A 23,359-nucleotide genomic window follows, 5' to 3' on the forward strand; every position below is an offset into this window, starting at 1 on the left:
GTTTACGATTATCTGAAGGCACACGCACACACGTGCAAACATACCAACATACCCACGCACAAACACATTCCCCTGAGGCTTACTCTAAATGACCAGTTTAATATTGTCCTCACAGGGCGCAGCCAGGGAGTGTCAAGCTGGACACTTGCCTTATTTACAGAGCTTGATTATAAGGCAGCAGAAAGTGCCAAGCCTTTAGAATCTAGTTGGCAGTTCTAGTGTTGGAGAACCAATTAAACAAATTGTTTTGGATTGTCCTTCATTAATCATAACTTCCATAAATACTTAGGCAGGGAAATGATTTTGAAATAGCTTTTTTGAAATAAGGTGTACCAATGATTTATGTGTACATTTCACTGAGGGTTGGTTAAATCAACTGCTGTAAAGTAAATGACTTCGATGTAGGTCTCTTCACAATTTTACATGAGGAAATACAAGATGTTTTCACTACAATGCATGTAGTTGTTCTGATATGCAGGTGTCATAAGCTAGCTTTTAGAAGGAGGAAGCTCTGACACATAGGTGATCATGCATAAGCAAGCTTTAGCTGTGCCAGAGTCCCATAAAAATTCTGTCACAGTCATAATTCAGGCTATATGCATTGCTGTGCCATTCAATGTTAATACATTTCATTTGTGTTGTTTGGGTGTGTATGGGTGTAAGGTGGGTAGGGCAGGAAAGAGAGAGAGAGAGCACGAGAGAGAGAGCGCGAGAGAGAGAGTCAGAGGAGAGAGAGAAAAGTTTCTTCACTAAGATCATTTTATTGAAATTACGCTATTTAACTTTGTGTTTGTTTTGCAAACCAACTCCTCCCACTCTTCCCATTTTTTTTTCCTTATGACTTTCAATTCATTACTTGAATTTAGCTACTGAGGATCCCTGAACTTTCAAAAATAACTGCCACTGGTGATCTTTAGTTCTTAAAATTACTCTTATTTAGTTGTTTAAAAGCGCTGTGAAAAAAAGAGAGAAAAGAAAAAAAAGCACTGTGTATGTACATGGTTGTAAGTTACCTGAGAAGGTTTAGTAGGTGTATTTACTTAGCTTCTCTATGAAGGAGATAAATTCTCTCATTCACATAGATGAAGAATATTTTAAATAAAAGTTATCACGAAAATTATAATTCTTTGGGTCTCTGGTGAGGAATGAATATTCTAGCTTTGATTGTAAATGCCAGAAGTTCATCGGTTAGTTCCTATGGGAGCATGTTCTTAAAGGATATTAAGATTGCTGTAGGACTGTACAGTGACTTCATACATGTACTTTTAGGACTTACACCTCCTATAAAATATTAAGTAACCAGAAATTTCAAAACATAGTATTTTTCTTGCCTCATACTTTTCGGTCCTGAATGTTATCTACAACTTCTTCTTTTGCAAGTTTCTATGCTTTGCCCATTTATCAGTTTTGATGAGACTTCCTCAGAGGCAACTCCTCTGACCCTGCGGACTTGTGCAGTTTCCTCTAGATTCCACTCTCAGGGTATCTGTTTCTCTCACTACTGGCACTTAGGTTATCACAAATATAGTATAATTGTTACCTCTGTAACTAGTTTACACATAACCACGATACTATGCAACATTCATATAGTTTTCTTGAGAAAATATAAGACCCATAGTAACAGAGAAAGATTAAATAGTGTTAAACATATTTATGTAACAGAATGTCAAAATAGGACACTTTCTTTTTACAAAGTTTTGGAATTTTAGACAGGCACATCTGTATTCAGACTCTGCAACAAAGATGTATGTATTGCACTAGATCCCAGTTTGTTGAGTTATCCAGTCACGGTAGGCTGTCACTCGAGTGTACACTCCTGGCTTATCTGGCAGACCACACTGATACCCCCAGCTTACTATCCCGACGAGGAACCAAAGCCTCCGTGAGTCTTCTTGTACTAATGGGCCACCAGAGTCACCCTGAAGGAAACAGAATGATTATTTAAGTGTGAAAACAACCCAGAAGTATCAAGTTTACTTCTATGGCAGTAGAATTCACATCCATTATGACAGTAAAGTTAGTCTGACATTTCCTGTTGAAATACTATATATCAAGTCATGAAAATTAACAGAATCCTCCAAGTACACACGTTGTTCCTTCAGCAAGTGTGAGAAGCACATTTCCCAGACTCCACCAGTCTGCTACCCATCCCAGGCTCACCTCCTTCAGGGGGCCATCCCTGACCTGCACTTTTCCTCCCCACTGTCACCCCTTCCAGCTTTGGGCTATACTGGTTTTTCACTGCCTGTGTTCCCACATCCTGTGTGTACTTTCACTGCTGCTTCATTATTTTGTACAAGCACATTTGTGTGCCTGTTTGAACTTACTCCCACTGGATCAGCTTCTCTGGTGGTAGCAGCTGCACATCTCTGCAACCCTCAATGCATTTATGATACCTGTTCAGTGTCTGTTTTTCAGGCTATACTGTAAGGTCCATCAGGGAAGGGGGAATACATATTTTGGACACTGCTGTATCCTAAGCTTCTAGCCCAAAGGAGATGCTAAGAAAATATTTACTGAATGAATAAGGTTTTAGAAATCTCGCTTACCTTCTTACTCATAGCACAATGCATGATGTTTGATGTACAGTATATCAAAAAATATTCTTTTGGTGAATAGTAGAAAAGAAATTTAAAGTAAAGCATTCCTTATGAAATACTTACCAACCAATTATAATAATAAACCAATGAACTAAATATCTGTGCATGTAATATATTTGGGGAGAAAAATTAAGGTATCTTACATGCTGCATGATGGGTTAAGCCTGTGGATTTGGAGTTAGCCTATGTTTGAATCTTCTACTTACTAGCTATATAATTTTCAGTAAGCCACTTAATAGCCCTCTGTACCTCAGCTTCCTCATCTGTAAATAATATTTTTATGTGTTTAATGAGTTTAATACACACAGTACTCTGAGTACTGCCTGGTAAATAGTACTAATAAAAGTCAGCTATTATTACCAAGTGTGCTTCTAGGATAGTTTGCTATTCATTTGACTGCTTTTCATAGTAGCTAGTTCTTCCATACCTACTTAATTACTGGTTTAGATTGGGAGAAGTGTTAGGGTCTGAATCACCAGCTTGCATGGCAAGCGCTACATGGAGCTGATTGGCACCTGCCTCCTTTAGATCATGCACACGTGCTCCAGTTTGCCAGTCCTCAGCACTCGCCCCTCATTGTGTTTTTCTGCTGCTACTTCTACAGTAAGAGATTTCTCTGCATAATGTCTTAACAAAAGTGGGCAAGCAAATATTGAACTAAGAGGGACATGTAATTTTTCCTATATCTGGGCAGCTTCACTGCCTGATTGGGCAGACACTTGAGCCTGTGTTCTGTCTTTTAGACCATAGACTCGCTGGGTTCAGGTAATGCTGTGTAAGCACAGAGTCTGGCACATAGAAAGTAAGTAATGCAATTAAAAAAAGTAAACGAATGAACAAAAATAGGGTCTCATAAGCTTGTATGTAAAGTGCTATTTTTTTGAGGCATAAACTCTGTGAATTATAGTATTTCAGCTGAAAATCAGTGAAGCCCAGAGTGGAATGAACACACAGGAAAAGGTTCATGGTAAGTTATGGCTTGAACTGAGCTTGGAGGAAGAGCAGAATCTGTATTTCCAGAAGCTAAGGTGCATCATGCATTAAGCATGTGAATAAACGCCCTCTTATATCTCATGTATATCCTTACATCAGTTCTAATGAATGCTCTCAGCAGATCTGAAACTATCGGTGTAGAGGTGTGTGGCTTATTTGATCGGTGGGTTCTTTGTAAAACGATGAAAGCGGAGAATTTTTTGTTACAGGATTAGCAATAGAAAAGAAGGTAATGGGAAGGGGAACAAGAAGCATTTCCTGCCATCATGACATTTCCGCTTAACGGGAATAAAAACCAGTGTGTAATTAACAGTGTCTTGAAAACTGATGAACAGTTCCCCTCCATCCCCACACAACTTGCAGTCAATAAAAATGTTTCATTTTGGGGGAAATGCTTATGGACTGGGGTCTTTGCCAAAACTATGTAAGAACTACAGCATATCCTCTTTTTCAAGAATGTAAGCAGTAAATATAAAAGTCAGCAATATTTGAGGAAAGAATAAACCTCATTTTTCTGCTTATGATTCATTCAGGAAAGCAGTAACAGATTCATCAAGAGAACGGATTAATTTTTCTTAATTCCAAAAATGTAATTTTGGATACTAAGTAGTTGTTGCTGTTGCTGTATGGGGTTGGGTTTCAGACATAGGAATAAAATCTATTAAAAGATATAACCACATCAGTTGTTTAGATAATTTAATTAAAAATTTAGAATTAAAATCTTATTCTAATTACATTAGAGTAAGAATTCATATTTATTGTTAGTGTTTTTATATTTGGTTGAAAATTACAAAGTAGATCTAAATAGTTTCTTTTTTACCTTCATTAGTGCTATTTTACAATTGTGGAAGCTATTGTGACTCAAGTAACTAAGTTCCTTGCATGAATTTTCTATCTTCAAGGTACTGATATTGAGGTGTCATTTATGTTTATAAAATCAACAATCTACGACTCTTAGATGAGTGATTTATATAAGTTCATAGTAGAAGGTTGAGATGAAAGTTATTGATGTCAGTGATCATGGTCTAAGTTGACAACAGTAAAAATAGCTGAGATAGCTGAGATTTCTTTCTTGCTTAGTATGTGCCTGACATATTTAATCTCCATCTAATCTTTAGTTAGATACTATTATTATCTCGATTTTATAGATAAAATAATTGGTTATAGAGGTTAAGGAATTCAGATCTGGGTCGGTCTGGTTCTTGAGCTTGATAGTTAACTACTTTACAACTTGGCTTCTAAGAATCAGTGTTTCATGATAGATCAACTTCATATAAGAATCTGTAAAATCTAGCTCATATATTTTTAGAGGATTAGGGCTGTATTACATTACCTCCAAGCCTATCATAGTATGACATGCTAGTAAGTGCTTGTAAATTAGGATGGTGATGTGGATCACAGTGACTCGCTTACCTGGCATGCATCCACTCCACCTTGAGGCAGTCCAGCACATAGCATTACAGGCAAGACGGCTCCATTATAACCAGCTGGTGCGTTACATACATCATTACTTATTATATTGACCCGTGCTTGTACTAGATCTGGAACTGTGCTGCCTGTGAAGTATAAAAGCAGAAAGAAAATGGACTTCAGTGTAGATAAATTAATGATTCTGTGGTGAATATAGGAAGGAATAATTGTACTCTAAACATTATCTCTTCTTCAGCAAAGAAGGCTATTGAGGATGTATTAAGAGTTTTTTCTCACCAAAAATTTCCATAGTAGAGATAGATAACCCCTTTACACAGATTGGTGTTTTTCTTTTTCTGCGTTAGCTTTGTGATATAGTGCCCCTTAGACCTTAAGAGGGCAAAAAAAATCTGCTTACTTAAAATTGACCAGTAGAATTGGAAATATGCACTGACTGACTTTGAGTTAGAAAATTACATATTGATTAACCTTTAATATAGTAACAAAAGAGAAACCAATCTGGTTTCAAGGCTAAGGAATGAATTTATTTCATTTTGATATTCCTTCAAAATGGCATTGCCATTTTTGTGATTGGCACAAATTTTATCTACTACATCAGATTACTTTGGGCCATGAAAGCACAACGAAATATTTTCTAGGACAATTAAACCTTTGTTTTATTTCCTGGAGAGATGATCTACAACATGGGTAGAAACGTGGATATCGTTAATGATATCCTTCTGCTCTCTAGCTAATACTCTTATTTTCCCCTTGGCCATGATTGCTCTTTCACGTCACCCTTATTTTTTTTTCTCATTTTATTTGCTTCATAAACAAGTGTGAATAATACTTATGTACAAAGAGTTTCCTGTTCTAAAGGCAGGATTTCTTTCCCTTCAGAATACTTTAAATGGCTGTTAATATCTGAAAGGGTGTTAAAACCCTTAGAGAATACCTATCCAAATCCTTTTTTAAAATTAAAAAATTTTCTTTGTAGGGGAGCCATTTGATTCCTATAGAGTCTCTGGATCATGGCAGACCTCATGTTTCTGCATTGCTTGCTTTTACATTTTTCTATAGGTGAGAATTCCCTAGACAATTCTAGAGACATTGCTTTGCTTTGCTGAAAGAACTCTAGTTAGAGCTTAGGATGACCAGACTATAGGATGGTTCTGTCCATAGAACCTGCCCTTCAGGTGTTCCTTAATTAAAAAAATACATAATAGCAAGTACCAGGAGATATTGCTGTTGTTTTATTTTTCCTGAGATACGCACCACTATATCTTCGAGATCCCCATCCTGTTACATAAGCAGTGGAACCAGGTGGAATATTCTGGGTAGCCTCTGGGAGACACACCATATGTACATTTCTGGTAAAGGTGACTTCTCTAGCAAGTCGTACAAGTGCAATATCATTTTCATGAGTTTCAGGTTTATAATTGTTATGGATTAAAATACTCCTTACTCCTATTCTCTGTTCAGGAGATGTTGCAGAAATACCAAAGGTGGCAGTCCATTGACGAGGATCAGAGTAGCTGAAAATATGAAAACATCCTATTTGAATAGAGAACTGGTGAGAATTTCAAATATTTGGATTTTGTGTTCTCCCCCCCTGCCCCATCGCAATTGAGGAATCATATGACCAACATTTCTTTGCGATCTATTTCTGTAACTCTTTACTGGCACAATGAGTGATCATTTGTCTAAAGAAACATAGAAACATTTTATAAAACATGTCTTTGGGTGATGAACATTCCCGTGTTCTGGATTCCAATGAGGATATCCTGATACTTTGATGAACATTAGTATAATACAAAATTTTTTTTGATTTCTCCCTATTCTTCATCCTTCCTCTCAAGCAAATAAGCAGTCTGAAATAATGTTCACTTTAGTTTTAACTGATTCCTTCCAACTGTTATTTTTTTTCCTTTCCTTTAGCCTGAAACTCCATTTAAATAGTAGTGATGATAAGGGGTTTTATTATTGGATGAATGATTTTTCTGTACTGTGTGATGCTTCTTGAAGATTTTGGTGCATGTGTGTGCATGTGTGTGTGTATAAATACACACATATGGGGGGGAGAGAGAGAGTGAGTGTGTGTGTGCACTAATATATAAAAAAATAGAAGGCATTATCTTTGTGACCTAGGAATAGAGACTTTTTAGCCAAACTCCCAAAATACAAACCATACAGTTAAGAATGGATGAATTTCATGAAATCAAAATTAAGTGTACCATATATAAAGAACAAACTAATGGTTACGAGGCAGGGGGAGGGACAAGGTAGGGGTAGGGGAGGTACAAACTATTCAGTATAAAATAAATCAGCTACAAGGATATATTGTACAATGCAAGGAATATAGCCAATATTTTATAATAAATGGATAACCTTTAAAAATTGTGAATTACTATACTGTACACGTATAACATAAAGTACTGTACATCAACTATACTTTCATAAAAAGTATGTAGCATAAAGAAATCAATTAAAATACACAAAAAACCAAAAACAAAATTAACTGTGCCATAGACATGTTTATAAGATGAATGAGAGACCATGAGGAAATACTTGCAATATTTAATATCAAAATTTTTGTAGAATATACAGAAGTCTGTAAGCCAACAATAAATGGAGAGAAAAACAATCATAAAATGAGCAAAAAATGTTAATAGGCATTTCATGGGAGAAGCCCAAACAGCCAGTAGAAATAATGATACGCAAACTCACTAGTGAGCAGAGAAATGGAGATTATAACAATAATTAGTATCTAAAGTATATTTGTAAGAATGACAGAAATTGAAAAAAAATAATACTGTGTTGGTGAAAAAAGGTTGAACTCTTGCATTACATGTGAAGATGGAAGATTCTGGAAAACATTAGTGTATTTGGCACACTGTATATATACTTCTGTGTACATATGTCCAAGAAATTCTTGAAGGTTTGTAGAGAGGCACATATGAAGGCATGAGAGAAAGTGTATCTGTGCTGCTCTTTGTGGCCGTGGGAAGTTGGAGCAACCTGGCTGGATGCAGGGATATGGTGGATGCAGTGGTGAACCAGATTAAAGTTCCCAGGGTTGAGCAAATACAGTAAGGAACAATATGAGAGTTACACACAGTGTTACTCATATAAATTAGACACACACACACACACACACACACACTAAAGGATTTGTAGGTAATTGCATATTTAAAAACATATGTCAAATATTACAGGGGCAGGGAAGGCAGTGGAAGTGGAATCCAGGTATGACAGGAGAAAAATAAAATGAGGGAAAGGCCTGTACAAACTGATGAAAATAAGGATCTATGAATTGTAAGATTGATTAATGCAACATGCCTTTAAGGTTGAATAAAAACAAAAGGTAACCAAATAATTTGAGAGTTTTGTGGAGGTTAGATAATGGAATTATATGGAAAATAGAAATTATATATCCAGGAGATACTTTTATGAGGTACAGAGCTTGCAAAAGAGTAAATGCTAGTTAAAGATTGTAAAGAAAAAATATTTGACAACAAGAAATACATGAATTTTTTACATTAAACTTTGTCTCAGGGTCTGTATAGTGAAGATTCTAAAAGATGCTCTTTTCTTTCTTCCCTGTCTGCCTCCCTTGCTCCGTTCTTTTCCTTTCTTTCAGCAAATGAATAAAAGCATGGTTTTGGAACCAGACGAATTTAGATTTGAATCTTGGCTGTGTCACATATGGGCAGTGTTATTCAGGGCAAGTGACATTATCTCTAATGCTCAATTTATTTATGCATAAAACGTGATTGATTGATAACCCTCTAACACAGATGTGAGTATTAATTGAGACAACTATAAGGTGTACCAAGATAGTAGGTAACTGTGGTCTTACCTTCTGAAGCAGTGAGCTGCTGTCAGGATCCATGTGCTACTGATCAAGACAGCTCCGCAGCGGTGAAGATTACCCCGCTGTAGACTGACTTGCCAGGGCCAGTCTCCTCGATCAGCTTTAGTGCCTCCTATGATTCTCTCCTCAGACAATGTTATTAGGTCTGGACGGGTCCCACAGACTAGTGGGAAAAGGGAATTAATGTGCTGGGAAGATCATGATTCTTACATTTGGGAGATACTTTAAAAATTTCACCATCATTTATGACTTTTATGTCTTTTATGTATTCTTTTCCAAGACATGCTAGGCTTTCCAAAAGCATGATCAATATGTTATATTTTGAGAATACGTAATGTGACTGTTGCTATAGACTGCATTTTAAAGAACATTTCTGAACTTAACTGGCATGGAGGCTTAAAATTCTGGAGCAGCTTCAGCATTCTCTGCAGTTTCTCATGAATGGAGGTTAAGGTAGGTCAGTGCTGGAGGCCACAGGTTCCCTGGGAAATTCCTATCTTCTCAATAGCCTTGCTACTCAAAGTGTGGTCTGTGGACCTGCAGCATGGTCCTCCCCTAGGAACTTGTTAGAAATGTTGGCTCTGTGTAGAAACAGCCTAAATGTCTGTCAGTAGATGACTGGACCAAGAAGTAGTGGTGTATGTATACACGCAAACGTGTGCGTGTGCACGTGAACACACACACACACCTTGGAATGTTATTCAGCCTTAAAAAAGAAGGAAATCCTGTCATGTGCAACAACATGGATGAAACTGTAGGATATTGTGCTAAGGGAATTCACCAGACAAAGACAAATACTGCATGGTATCACCTATATGTGGAAATTAAATAAAAGTTGAACTCCTAGAAACATCAGAAAGTGGTTGCCAGTAGGTAGGGGAAATAGGGAGAGTTTGGTAAAAGGGTGTAAGCTTTCAGCTATAAGATGAATAAGGTCTGAGAATCTAATGTATAACGTAGTGACTATAGTTGACAACACTGTATCGTATAATTGAAATTTGCCAAGAGAGTAGAACTTAAATGTTCTTGCAAAAAAAAAAAAAAGGAGAAAAAAAAGATGGAGGCGAAGTAGAGGGATGTGGAATGCATCCCTCTCCACAGATGCATTGGGAATGCACCGAAGGACGCAATAATTCCCACAGAGAACCAGCTGAACACCAGCAGACAGCCTCGGACACCAGAAAGGAAGGCAAGGAGCCCGACATAACCGGTAGGGAGGCATCTACAACGGCTCAAAGAGGGTGAAGCGGCGGAGCTGTGGCAGACGGGAGGGAGTGAGAAACATATGGAGGGTCCGCAGCGCAGCTCAGCGTTCCTGGACCGAGACATCGATCCGCGGCTGAACCGAGGGTCCGGGAGCGGGAGCGTGGGAACCGGAGAGCTGGTTCAGGGTGAGAAACATTGTTGCCAGTAGGGGGTGGACTGAGAGGACAGGAGGGAAGAGGTCCACGGCGAGGAGTGCCTGCCCCTGAGAGCTGCTGGGCCATGATGGCAGCTGGAGGCTGCAGGCTCACGGGCGGGGGGGGAGGAGCCGCGCGCATAGCCTCTCTCTCTCTTTCTGCGCCTCTGCAACAGGCAGTGGAGAGACGCCAGTGGGCCACCTACGGTGCTCAGGGATAACAAGCACCCTCAAGCATTTGGGCGGGGCTAGATTAAACCCCTTGGTCTCAGCTTCCCCTTCACCCCCTGCCCCCTCTCAAACCTCGAGTTCTCCAGTCTATTCTCTTTATCAGCGTCCTTGTTCTTGTCACTGAGTTCATCAGTACCATTTTTAGATTCCGTATACGTGAGTTAGCATACAATATTTCTTTCTCTTTCTGACTTACTTCACTCTGTATGACAGATTGTACTACCAACTGTAAAATTGATAGTCAGTGGGAAGTTGATGTATAACAAAGGGAGTCCAACTCGAGGATGGAAGATGCCTTAGAGGCCTGGGGCGGGGAGGGTGGGGGGGACTGGGGGGGGGAGTCAAGGAAGGGAGGGAATACGGGGATATGTGTATAAAAACAGATGATTGAACTTGGTGAACCCCCCCCCCAATAAAAAACAAAAAAAAAAAACCAAAAAAGAACCCCTTGGAACGCCAGCAGCAGGGAGGCTGCAGAGAAAAAAAAAAAAACAAAAAACCGGAGGGAGGCCCAACTCTGAGACTTTCTGTTTACACGTGAGCCACTGGCATCCCTCTGCAACAGGCACCTCCAAGCCCGACTGAAACAACAGTACGCCACTGCTCACTCACTCCCAGGGAAAGGAGCCACTATCGTACTCTCTCCCTCCCCACACACCGACGCTTACAGACACACAATAAAGGAAGCTCTGCTGGCCACAGAATAATGCAAAAAAAACCCAAGGTGAGTAGAAGGACACTTACAGCTGAGACTCTAAGGAAACAGAAATATTAACATTAGTCTGAGGCTTGGACAGTCTTCTATAAACAACTCTAACGCCAGGACAAGCAACCCCAAAAGTCTGGACAACCATGAGGAAACAACGGAAAACTATGCAGGCAAAGGAGCAGGAAAAAAACCCACAAGACCAAATAAATGAGGAGGAGATAGGAAAATGCCTGAAAAAGAATTCAGAGTAATAGTAAAAATGATACAAAATCTCGATAACAAAATAGAGAAAGTACAAGAAACAGTTCATAAGAACTCACAAAAACAAACAGCAATGGATAACAAAATAACTGAAATTAAAAATACTCTAGATGCTATAACCAGCAGAATGACTGAGACAGAAGAACGAATAAGTGAGTTGGAAGATAGAATGGGGGAAATAACTGCCACAGAGCAGGAAAAAGAAAAAAGAATAAAAAGAATAGAAGACAGTCTCAGAGACCTCAGCGATAACATTAAGCACACCAACATTCGAATTATAGGCATCCCAGAAGAAGAAGAAAACAAGAAAGGGTCTGAGAAAATATTTGAAGAGGTTCTAGTGGAAAACTTCCCCAACATGGGAAAGGAAATAATTCACCAAGTCCAAGAAGCACAGAGAGTCCCATACAGAATAAACCCAAGGAGAAATACACCAAGTCACATATTAATCAAACTAATGACAATTAAACACAAAGAAAAAATATTAAAAGCAGCAAGAGAAAAGCAACAAATAACATATAAGGGAAAACCCATAAGGATAACAGCTGACCTCTCTACAGAAACTCTGCAGGCCAGAAGGGAATGGCAGGATATACTGAAAGTCCTGAAAGAGAGAAACCTACAGCCAAGAATACTCTACCCAGCAAGAATCTCATTCCGATTTGAGGGAGAAATCAAAAGCTTCCCAGACAAGCAAAAGTTCAGAGAATTCAGCACCACCAAACCAGCCTTACAACAAGTGCTAAAGGAACTTCTCTAAGTAGGAAACACAAGAAAGGGAAAACACCTACAAATACAAACCCAGAACAATTAAGAAAATGGTAATAGGAACACACATGTCAATAACCACCTTAAATGTAAATGGATTAAATGCTCCAACCAAAAGACACAGACTGGCTGAATGGATACAAAAACAAGACCCTTCTATATGCTGCCTACAAGAAACCCACTTCAGACCAAGGGATACATATAGACTGAAAATAAAGGGATGGAAAAAGATATTCCATGCAAAAGGAAGTCAAAAGAAAGCTGGAGTAGCAATACTCACATCAGACAAATTAGACTTGAAAGTAAAGACTATTACAAGAGACAAGGAAGGACACTACCTAATGATCAAGGGATCCATTCAAGAAGAACATATCACAATGGTAAATATCTATGCCTCCAACATAGGAGCACCTCAATACATAAGGCAAATGCTAACAGCTATAAAAGGGGACATCGACAGTAACACAATAATAGTGGGAGACTTGAACACTCCACTTACATCAATGGACAGATCATCCAAACAGAAAATAAATAAAGACACACAAGCTTTAAATGACACATTAGACCATCTCGACTTAATTGATATTTATAGGACATTCCATCCAAAAACGAGAGAATACACTTTCTTCTCAAGTGCACACAGAACATTTTCCAGGATCACATCTTGGGTCACAAATCAAACCTTGGCAAATTCAAGAAAATTGAAATCATATCAAGCATCTTCTCAGACCACAACGCCATGAGACTAGATATCAAGTACAGGAAAAAAACTGCAAAAAAGACAAACACATGGAGGCTAAACAATTCACTCTTAAACAACCAAGGAATCACTAAAGAAATCAAAGAGGAAATCAAAAAATATCTAGAAACAAATGACAACGAAAACACAACAACCCAAAACCTATGGGACACAGCAAAAGCAGTTCTAAGAGGGAAGTTTATAGCAATACAGTCCTACCTTAAGAAACAAGAAAATGATCGAATAAACAACCTAACCTTACACCTCAAACAATTAGGAAAAGAAGAACAAAGAAACCCCAAAGTGAGCAGAAGGAAAGCAATCATAAAGATCAGAGTAGAAATAAATGAAAAAGAAAGGAAGGAAGCGATAGAAAAAATAAATAAAACTAAAAGCTGGTTCTTTGAGAAGATTAACAAAATGGATAAACCATTAGCCAGACTCATCAAGAAAAAAAGGGAGAAGATGCAAATCAACAGAATTAGAAATGAAAAAGGAGAAGTCACAACGGACACCTCAGAAATACAAAACATCATGAGAGACTACTACAAGCAACTACATGCCAATAAATTGGATAACCTGGAAGAAATGGATACATTCTTAGAAAAATACAATCTTCCAAGACTGAACCAGGAAGAAATAGAAACCATGACAGACCAACTACAAGTACGGAAATTGAGGCAGTGATTAAAAATCTCCCAACAAACAAAAGCCCAGGACCAGACGGATTCACGGGCGAATTCTATCAAACATTTCGAGAATAGCTAACACCTATCCTTCTCAAATTCTTCCAAAATATTGCAGAAGGCGGAACACTCCCAAACTCATTCTACGAGGCCACCATCACCCTGATACCAAAACCAGGCAAAGAGGTCACAAAAAAACAAAATTATAGGCCAATATCTCTGATGAATATAGATGCAAAAATTCTCAACAAAATACTAGCGAACAGACTCCAACAGCACATTAAAAAAATCATACACCATGATCAAGTGGGGTTTATCCCTGGGATGCAAGGATTCTTCAATACACGCCAATCAATCAACGTGATACATCATATCAACAAACTGAAGGATAAAAACCATATGATCATCTCAATAGATGCAGAAAAAGCTTTTGACAAAGTTCAACATCCATTTATGATAAAAACTCTCCAGAAAATGGGCATAGAAGGAAATTACCTCAATATAATAAAAGCCATATATGAGAAACCAAAAGCCAACATCATTCTCCTTGGGGAAAAACTGAAAGAATTCCCTCTAAGAACAGGAACAAGACAAGGGTGTCCACTCTCACCATTATTATTCAACATAGTTTTGGAAATTTTAGCCACAGCAATCAGAGAAGAAAAAGAAATAAAAGGAATCCAAATTGGAAATGAAGAAGTAAAATTGTCACTCTTTGCAGATGACATAGTATTATACATAGAAAACCCTAGAGAGTCTACCAGAAAACTGCTCTCACTAATTGACAAGTTTAGTAAAGTAGCAGGATACAAAATTAATGCACAGAAATCACTTGCATTCCTATACACTAACAACGGAAGAGCAGAAAGAGAAATTAAGGAAACTCTTACATTTACCATTGCAACAAAAAGAATCAAATACCTAGGAATAAACCTGCCTAAGGAGGCAAAAGACCTATATGCAGAAAACTTTAAGACACTGATGAAAGAAATCAAAGACGACACAAACAGATGGAGGGATATACCATGTTCCTGGATTGGAAGAATCAACATAGTGAAAATGACTGTACTACCCAAATCAATTTACAGAGTCAATGCAATCCCGATCAAATTACCAATGGCATTTTTCACAGAACTAGAGCAAGAAATCTTACGATTTGTATGGAAACGCAAAAGACCCCGAATAGCCAAAGCAATCTTGAGAAGGAAAAATGGAGTTGGTGGAATCAGGCTTCCTGACTTCAAACTATACTACAAGGCCATAGTGATCAAGACAGTATGGTACTGGCACAAAAATAGAAAGGAAGATCAATGGAACAGAGTAGAGAACTCAGGGGTAAGCCCAAACACATATGGGCACCTTATCTTTGACAAAGGAGGCACAAATATGCAATGGAAAAAAGACAGCCTCTTCAATAAGTGGTGCTGGGAAAATTGGACAACAACATGTAAAAGAATGAAATTAGAACACTTCCTAATACCATACACAAAAATAAACTCCAAATGGATCAAAGACCTACATGTAAGGCCAGACACTATTAAACTCCTAGAGGAAAACATAGGCAAAACACTCTATGACATCCATCAAAGCAAGATCCTTTTGGACCCACCTCCTAGAATCATGGAAATAAAATCAAGAATAAACAAATGGGACCTCATGAAACTTAGAAGCTTTTGCACAACGAAAGAAACCATAAACAAGACAAGAAGGCAACCCTCAGAATGGGAAATAATAGTTGCCTACGAAACAATGGACAAAGGATTAACCTCCAGAATATACAAGCAGCTCATGCAGCTTAATACCAAAAAAGCAAATAACCCAATCCACAAATGGGCAGAAGACCTAAATAGACATTTCTCCAAAGAAGACATACAGATGGCCAACAAACACATGAAAAGATGCTCGATATCACTAATCATCAGAGAAATGCAAGTCAAAGCCACAATGAGGTGTCACCTCACACCGATCAGAATGGCCATCATCACAAAATCTGGAAACAACAAATGTTGGAGAGGGTGTTGAGAAAAGGGAACTCTCCTGCACTGTTGGTGGGAATGTAAGGTGGTACAGCCACTATGGAAAACAATTTGGAGGTTCCTTAAAAAACTACAAATAGAACTACCATATGATCCAGTAATCCCACTACTGGGCATATACTCAAAGAAAACCATAATCCCAAAAGAAACTTGTACCATAATGTTTATTGCAGCACTCTTTACAATAGCCAGGACATGGAAGCAACCTAAACGCCCATCAACAAATGAATGGATAAAGAAGATGTGGCATATATATACAATGGAATATTACTCATCTATAAAAAGGGATGAAATGGAGCTTTATGTCATGAGGTGGATAGACCTAGAGTCTGTCATACAGAGTGAAGTAAGTCAGAAAGAGAAAGACAAATGTTGTATGCTAACTCACATATACGGAATCTAAAAATGGTACTGATGAACTCAGTGACAAGACAAGAACAAGGACGCAGATGCAGAGATTGGACTGGAGAACTCGAGGTTTGGGGGGGGCGGGGGGTGAAGGGGAAGCTGAGACGAAGTGAGAGAGTAGCACAGACATATATATACTACCAACTGTAAAATAGATAGTGGGAAGTTGTTGTATAACAAAGGGAGTTCAACTTGAGGATGGATGATGCCTTAGAGTACTGGGACGGGGAGGGTGGTGGGGAGTCGAGGGAGGGAGGGAATACGGAAATATGTGTATAAAAACAGATGATTGAACTTGGTGTACCCCCAAGAAAATAATAAGTTAAAAAAAAAAAAACAGGAGGGAAGTGATAAATACATGAGGTGATAAATGTGTGAACTAGCTGGATGAGGGGAATCTTTTCATAATGTATGCATGTAACAAATCATGACATTGTACACACATCAGGGAACAAATATATATTTTTCTCCAACTTTATTAAGAATAATTGATAAATATTGATACAATGTATATACTTAAAGTATACAAGGTGATGATTTGATGTACATTATATTGTAGAATGATTACCAAGTTCAAGATAATTAACACATCTAGCACCTCACATAGTTAACTCATTCGTGTGTGTGTATGTGTGAGGAGAATACTTATGATTCTGAGCAATTTCAAGTGTACAATACAACATTACTAACTATAGTCACCAAGCTGTGCACTAGGTTCTCAGAACTTATTAGAAGCTGCATTTTAACAAGTGATTCATGTGCACAATGAAGTTGGAGGGAAACTGCTCTCATCATGAAGACTCTAGTGGTAATGTAGTTCATTGTGGACGGTCCAGTCCACATCCACAGCTGACTCTGTCTTACCAAATGTGCTCTGGAGAAGAAGCTACTTTAGGGCCACAGAATATTCTCGACGGTGACTGAGGGTTTCTAAGTATCTAGATGAGGTTTATTTAAGTATCTTAAGAGAGCCCATGACACTCCAATGGCCAAAGTGTCATGAGCTTGATCACTCAACTCCTCTCAACTCCCACTAATCACCACAAGCAATTTCTGTTGCTGGACCAGCTCTGAGGTAGTGACATTGCTTCTATAGGACACCATCCAAAGGTATTTTTTTCTAACAGATCTCCCAGATAGAGGAGGACTAGACTTCCATTAAAAATATACATAGAGGGCTTCCCTGGTGGTGCAGTGGTTAAGAATCCACCTGCCAATGCAGGGGATACAGGTTCAATTTCTGGTCCGGGAAGATCCCACATGCTGCGGAGCAGCTAAGCCTGTGTGCCATAACTACTAAGCCTGTACTCTAGAGCCTGCAAGCCATAACTACTGAGCCTGAGTGCTGCAACTACTGAAGCCTGTGCGCCTAGAGCCCGTGCTCTGCAACAAGAGAAGCCACTGCACTGAAAAGTCCATGCACCGCAGCAAAGAGTAGCCCCCACTTGCCGCAACTAGAGAAAGCACAGCAACGAAGACCCAACGCAACCAATTAAAAAAAAAAAAGAATATACATGGAATATAGGTTCCTTTGTTACATGCTCCAACCAAATTCTGTAGTAAGTTATTTAAGCACATTTTAATGAAAAAGAAGCATTAATTAAATATATAAAGAAGTTGAAAAACACCCCTAGAGGATTCATTAACTTACAGAATCACATAAGCATCTGGGATAGGCCAGCTATCAAGGTATATAGAACTAATTTCTAACTACGTTTGATTAGCCAGAAAAGTAAGCTGCTGTTTTCTGGGGGTTATATTTCTGCAATCCTAGCTTGAGAGTATACATAATGACATTGGAAAGCAGTGACTTTTCTACTATGTTACAGGCATAAAACTGATACTGCTTTTTGAATTTTTTAAATTATACTTTATGATGAACTTAAATCCACAACAAAGAAAGTTTTTCCGGTCGTTAGGAGAAGCCATGTAAATGGTGCAACCAAATATAATTTACAAGTCTACCAAAATGCTACCATAGAACTAGGGCAGGAAAAACTTTCCAGATCTGCCAAGAAAACTTTAATGAGACTAAACAATACAGAGTGGGTGGAATGGCACTAATAACCTCTTCCTTCTTCTAAAAGGAGGGGAAATCCTAAACATCACTTTGTAGGCCGATGACGGAATCAGCAATGTCTTATCTCAACAACTACCCACATGAGTGAACTAAGAATAAAGATACCATCTCAGTAGACACTGCCTTGGAAAAGACTACAAATCACTTCAACATTTACTCTTTTTATTTTGGTAAACCACATTTCCAAAGTAATTTAAAAGCTTACCTTGAGTTAACATATTTACTGTATCCTGGTCACTTAATGCTGGTGTTAAAAAAAAAAAAAAAAAAGAGCAAGATCAATACAGAAAGGATTGTATATCATTTCACCTTAATTTCTTAAAGTGTAGTCCTCAGATAACCATATTCAGAATCATTTAGACAACCGCTGAAATACAGATTCCTTGGCTCCATCCCAGACCTGCTGAAAGAATCTGAGTCACGGGCTCCAGAAAACTGTGTTTATAATATTCCCCCAATTAACTGTATGCACACTAAAGTTTGTGCTTTAATTTCTCATAAAACACTTAAAAAGATACTTAAAAGATATTTGAAAGATATTTCTGATCTCAGGTCACTCAGTTTACTTGGGAAAACAGAAACATGGTCATTGAGATACAATGTAATAAATGCTGTAAGAGAAGTTAATTTTTCATTTATTCTAATATATATGTATGTACATATAACTATATCTGTATTACTCTGTTGATACTATTTGTACTACTGGAGGTATGACAAAATATAGGGGGTCTTCCCTTACATAATTTACAGGTAGAAGTTGATCAAGGAATCATTCAAATAAATTTAAGTGCAAAGTAGAAGAAAGGAGAGAGTTACTAGTGCTGTCTGATTCACAGATGTTATCATGATGAAGATAACATTTGAGTTGTATTTTGAGTACCTAAAAGGATTTTTCAGGCAGATAAGAAGTGAAAAGGCCATTCTAGATGAAAGGTAAAGTGGACACAAATGCATGGAGGTGTAAGATGTTTGTGGAGTAATAAAGTCAGTAGAGCTAATACAAGTGTTGCACCTGGGGAAGTGGTGGCAGAGCACAGAAAAGAAAATATGTTGGTATCAGATAGTGAAGATGTGTCTATTCCAGTTTACAGAACAGTTTTCTCTGCATGTACTACAGCCATCTCAAACTCAATGTCACCAACTTTTACTCCAAATTTGCTACTTATATTTCCTCCTTTAGTAAATTACACCACTTCCACCAATAGCTAGAAATCTGAAATGGTCTCTAATGCCTCCTTTCTCTTCATTTTCCACATCTTATTGGTTTCTAGATTTTGTACCTTCTCATTTCTAATTGCCCTTTGAATTAGCCCCATCTTTGCCATCCCTTTGACTGCTACTTTAGTTCATGCTTTCATCATTTGACACCTATATTCTTAACAACAATCTTCAAACTGGATCCCCTGCCTCCACTTTTGCACTTTTCAATGTATCCACCTCTACTCTGCCAGACTGACATTTCTAAAAATATAGATCATATCAGATTATATACTTCTGTGCTTGAAATCTTTTAATGAGAAATCAGCTTCTTATTTCCTATAAGATAAATCTAAACCTCTCAGATAGGTTTTCATGCTCTCTAAAATCAACTTATACAAACTTATTAGCTGCCAGAAAACTTACAGAGTAGGATGAAGACAATACAAAATCATGGAAACAATATTGTGGTTTCAATTGTGATAAATACTGTGAAGGAAAATGAAGATGTGTATGACAGAGGTAAGCAAATTAGTATTGGAAGTTAGAAAAGGCTTACATTAGAAAGAAATGATTCAGATGATACTTGGCAGATGCAAAGGGGTGATCTAACGTGTGTTATAAGAAACTGGAACAATGTATGCAAAGTCCCTGAGGCAGGAAGGAGAGAATCTTTGCAGAGGGAGAAAGTGAAGGTGCGGCCAGATTGTGGTGAATGAGGAAGAGAATGTATAATAAATGGCTAGAGGGGTAAGTATGAACCAGATCATACAGTGTTTTAGATGAGATTGCCATATCATTTATTGTCCAAACCAGAATACGCAAGGGGTAATATTAATATTAATAGCGGTTCTTGGACAACTGGCATGAACCCAGGACTGTCCTGGGTAAGCCAGGAAATATGGTATTCTGCTTACAGGCGGTGTTTATGTTTTGTTTTTATTTTTGTTTTGTGGAAAGCCATGGGAGGCTTTTTTAAGGAAGACTGTATTTTAAAATATTTCCGTGATCAACATGTGGACAATACATTGGAAAGGGCCAAGAAAGTATAGACGGAGAGTAGCTTGGAGGCTAGTGCAGTAGTTCAAGTAATAAATGATTTTGGCTTTGACCAGTGTGATAGCAATAGGGTTGAAAAAAAATGAAAATAGATTCCATTCCAGACAGAAGTAGAGAGGATTTTTCAGAGGGGAGGTAGGGATACTGTTAAATCTTCTAATTTTCTTCTTTATTCTATAAGTATTTACCAGAAACCTTCTAATTGCATGCTCTGTTCTCAGTGAGATGGATCCTTAATTTTGTTCTCTGACCTTGAACAGCTATTTACCATTCTTATAACATACCTACAAATTGAACATCTGACAGCAACATCCCTTATAAGGAGTGTTGAAAGGGAAAAATAATAATTTTTAGCAAATAAAACTTACTATGTGAATGCTAAATGGTTCTTTAAAACTTAAGAATATTTTATATTAAAGAGCTATATATTATAGTTAGCTTCATAATAAGTTGTTTTCATAAAGTTTAATCCCAAGGAAAAAAAGTCAGTCTCTTATTAAATTAAAACATGAATTAGAATTGGTGGAGAGATATATTGAAATGAAATGATGTGTAAAAAAAATGATACTTGCGTGTTAATTCAGTGGAAAGGTTCATTGCCAACGTTCCATTGTCATTCAGCGTTTGTTGTAAAACAGACTCAATTCTGCTTTTCATTGATGCTCCATTGTTATTTCTGGTGAATTTAAATTTCATGACAATATCTGCTATCACATCACTACCACTTTGCCTGAAAAACCGGAAAAATATTTAAAAAAATGTATAACTATGATAGTTTCCTGTTGTTCTCTTCATAGTCTTCTTGATTAAGCATTAAAAACATTACTTAATAAATTTAACATTAGAACAGGTTCACATAACAGTGTTTGTGTTGTAATGATATATCACAATGCTATCCCACAAACACTTGATTTCAGTGCATAGTACACTGTACCCACCATTCAGGATAGCTTGTTTTGAAGTCAGAATGCCAGAGTTTGAACACCAGGTCTGCCATTTAGTGCTGGACTTAAGTGTTTTTGTGTCTTAATCTTTCTGTATCTGTATCCTCACATTAAAATGGGCTGTTGTGAAGATTATATGAATTAACGTATGTAAAACTTTTGGGAAGAGGACATAGCATACAATAAGTACACTATAAGTATTAGCTATGGTTAGACTTCAGAAATCTTCAAAAAACACCACTCATCTCATTAAACAAACTTTTAAAGAGATGAACTTCCAAATTTATGTGACTTATAGGCTCAAGTTAATTCTCTGGTACCTTCACCTCTTTACCTGGCTACAAAAGCAAATTTTAACTTCTGTAGTCATAGGATAAGATTTTTATCTCAGTTTCGATTAACTGTTGATATTTCTCACAAGAACCTTGATCATTTGACTAATGGCTATAATTATCTAAAATCAAGATAATTTCCATTTCCTTCCATGTAAGTTATCATGTAAATCACTTCCTCCAGCTAATATTGGCACTCTCCTTTTCTGAAAATGAATGTGCACTAGGCACATTTGGTTTTGATGCTTTCATACTCATTCTAGGCCACCTCCTCTCAACTCAATTGCTAGTTGTGCTATAATATTCATCCCTGATATTAATTTACTATTTACTAAGTAAGTGTTAAATAAGCACCTTTTTTTTGTGCTAGGCACTATTCTTAGTTTCAGAAATTAGTTATGACCAAGATTCACAGTTGCCATTCTCTTGAATAGGGCAGTTTAGATGAAGAAGCACACACTGAACAAATAATTACATCTTCCATTTCTAGCAACATAAAAACCTAATTTATTAAGAAAAAAAGCTTTTCATATAAAACAACCAGAAATGCTAACTAAAATATAATAAGTTCTACTTGAAATGCGAAGTTGAGCTCCCATGAAAATAAGGGAAATCTTAGAAGACTAGAAGTAAAGAATAAGAATATTACTTGATAAGCATTAGAATATCCAATAGGTTTGTTTCTTAGCATTAATAGACACTGTAGATGATGCCTTTGGCTAGTACAAAATAGGGAGATGGACATGAGGTTTCAGGATAAGGCTACGTTTCTCAAAGAACTAGGCATTCAGTGAAAGCATAGATTAGAAAGAAAAAACCTCACATCAAAAAAAAAAGTTTAGTTGTCTCAAAGGTCCAGGTCTGGATGGAAAAAACATTCTCCTAAGAATCATAATCATGAGCCTGACTTTATGAAAGTTTTGGATTTACATTAGCACCACCTGCATGGTTCCAGACACTTTAAGAAATTAACCAAAAAATGGTCCATGTGATGCCTATCCTCCTAGAGTACCTGATAGAAGCAAATGCTTTGGAGGTTTGTATGTTAAATCCAGGCTGCATAGGATCCTACTTACAAGGTGGGATTAAAAATAAGCATGCAACCTCAATGGTAAACAATACATCATGAGCTAAAATCAGCAGAACAAGAACAGCATCCTCCAAAACTTCACATAATAAAATTAACAGATATTCAGTTAAGTATATTGGAAATGACTAATGACATAAAAGGGGAAATTATAATTATGAGAAAAGTATAGGACATTTTCAAAACAAACCAAGCAGATTCTCAAACAAATGAGGTTGCAGACAGGTAAACATAGTCAGTTTTTTTTTTTTTTTCATAGTTTTTGATTGAAATTAAAACTCAGTGGATGAGTTACACAGAATAGCAGACAAAGCTGAAGAAAAATTGGTTAACGTAAAGATAGAGGTGAAGAAATCACGCAAAATGTAACATGGACAAAGACATGAGAAAGATCAAACAGAGACAGAAGACGTCTCAATATTTAGCTAGTGAATTGCTAAAGAAGAGCACAGAAAAATAAAGGAGCAGCAGGGTTACAAGAAATAGTGAGAATTATGTGGAATTGATAACGACATGAAGTTTCAGATCGAGATGAGTCTGAAGCAC

The 23,359-nt window shown here is 37.4% G+C and overlaps 1 protein-coding gene across 1 annotated transcript in view; it reads right to left on the reverse strand.

Annotated features, from left to right (window-relative positions):
* Positions 1 to 1,655: 1,655 nt before the first annotated feature.
* The window catches only part of TMPRSS11D (transmembrane serine protease 11D), a 63,312-nt gene continuing 41,608 nt past the window's right edge, over positions 1,656 to 23,359 (reverse strand). Inside the window, exons 5-10 of the mRNA XM_057728624.1 lie at positions 21,023 to 21,180; positions 18,400 to 18,438; positions 8,863 to 9,040; positions 6,279 to 6,538; positions 5,007 to 5,149; positions 1,656 to 1,919 (exon numbers count right to left, since the gene is read on the reverse strand). Coding sequence (XP_057584607.1) covers positions 1,758 to 1,919; positions 5,007 to 5,149; positions 6,279 to 6,538; positions 8,863 to 9,040; positions 18,400 to 18,438; positions 21,023 to 21,180 — 940 coding nt within the window. The 3' untranslated portion in view covers positions 1,656 to 1,757. The remainder of the gene's footprint in view (positions 1,920 to 5,006; positions 5,150 to 6,278; positions 6,539 to 8,862; positions 9,041 to 18,399; positions 18,439 to 21,022; positions 21,181 to 23,359) is intronic.

The sequence above is a fragment of the Hippopotamus amphibius genome, chromosome 3, assembly GCF_030028045.1.
Source record: "Hippopotamus amphibius kiboko isolate mHipAmp2 chromosome 3, mHipAmp2.hap2, whole genome shotgun sequence".
Lineage (NCBI taxonomy): Eukaryota > Metazoa > Chordata > Mammalia > Artiodactyla > Hippopotamidae > Hippopotamus > Hippopotamus amphibius.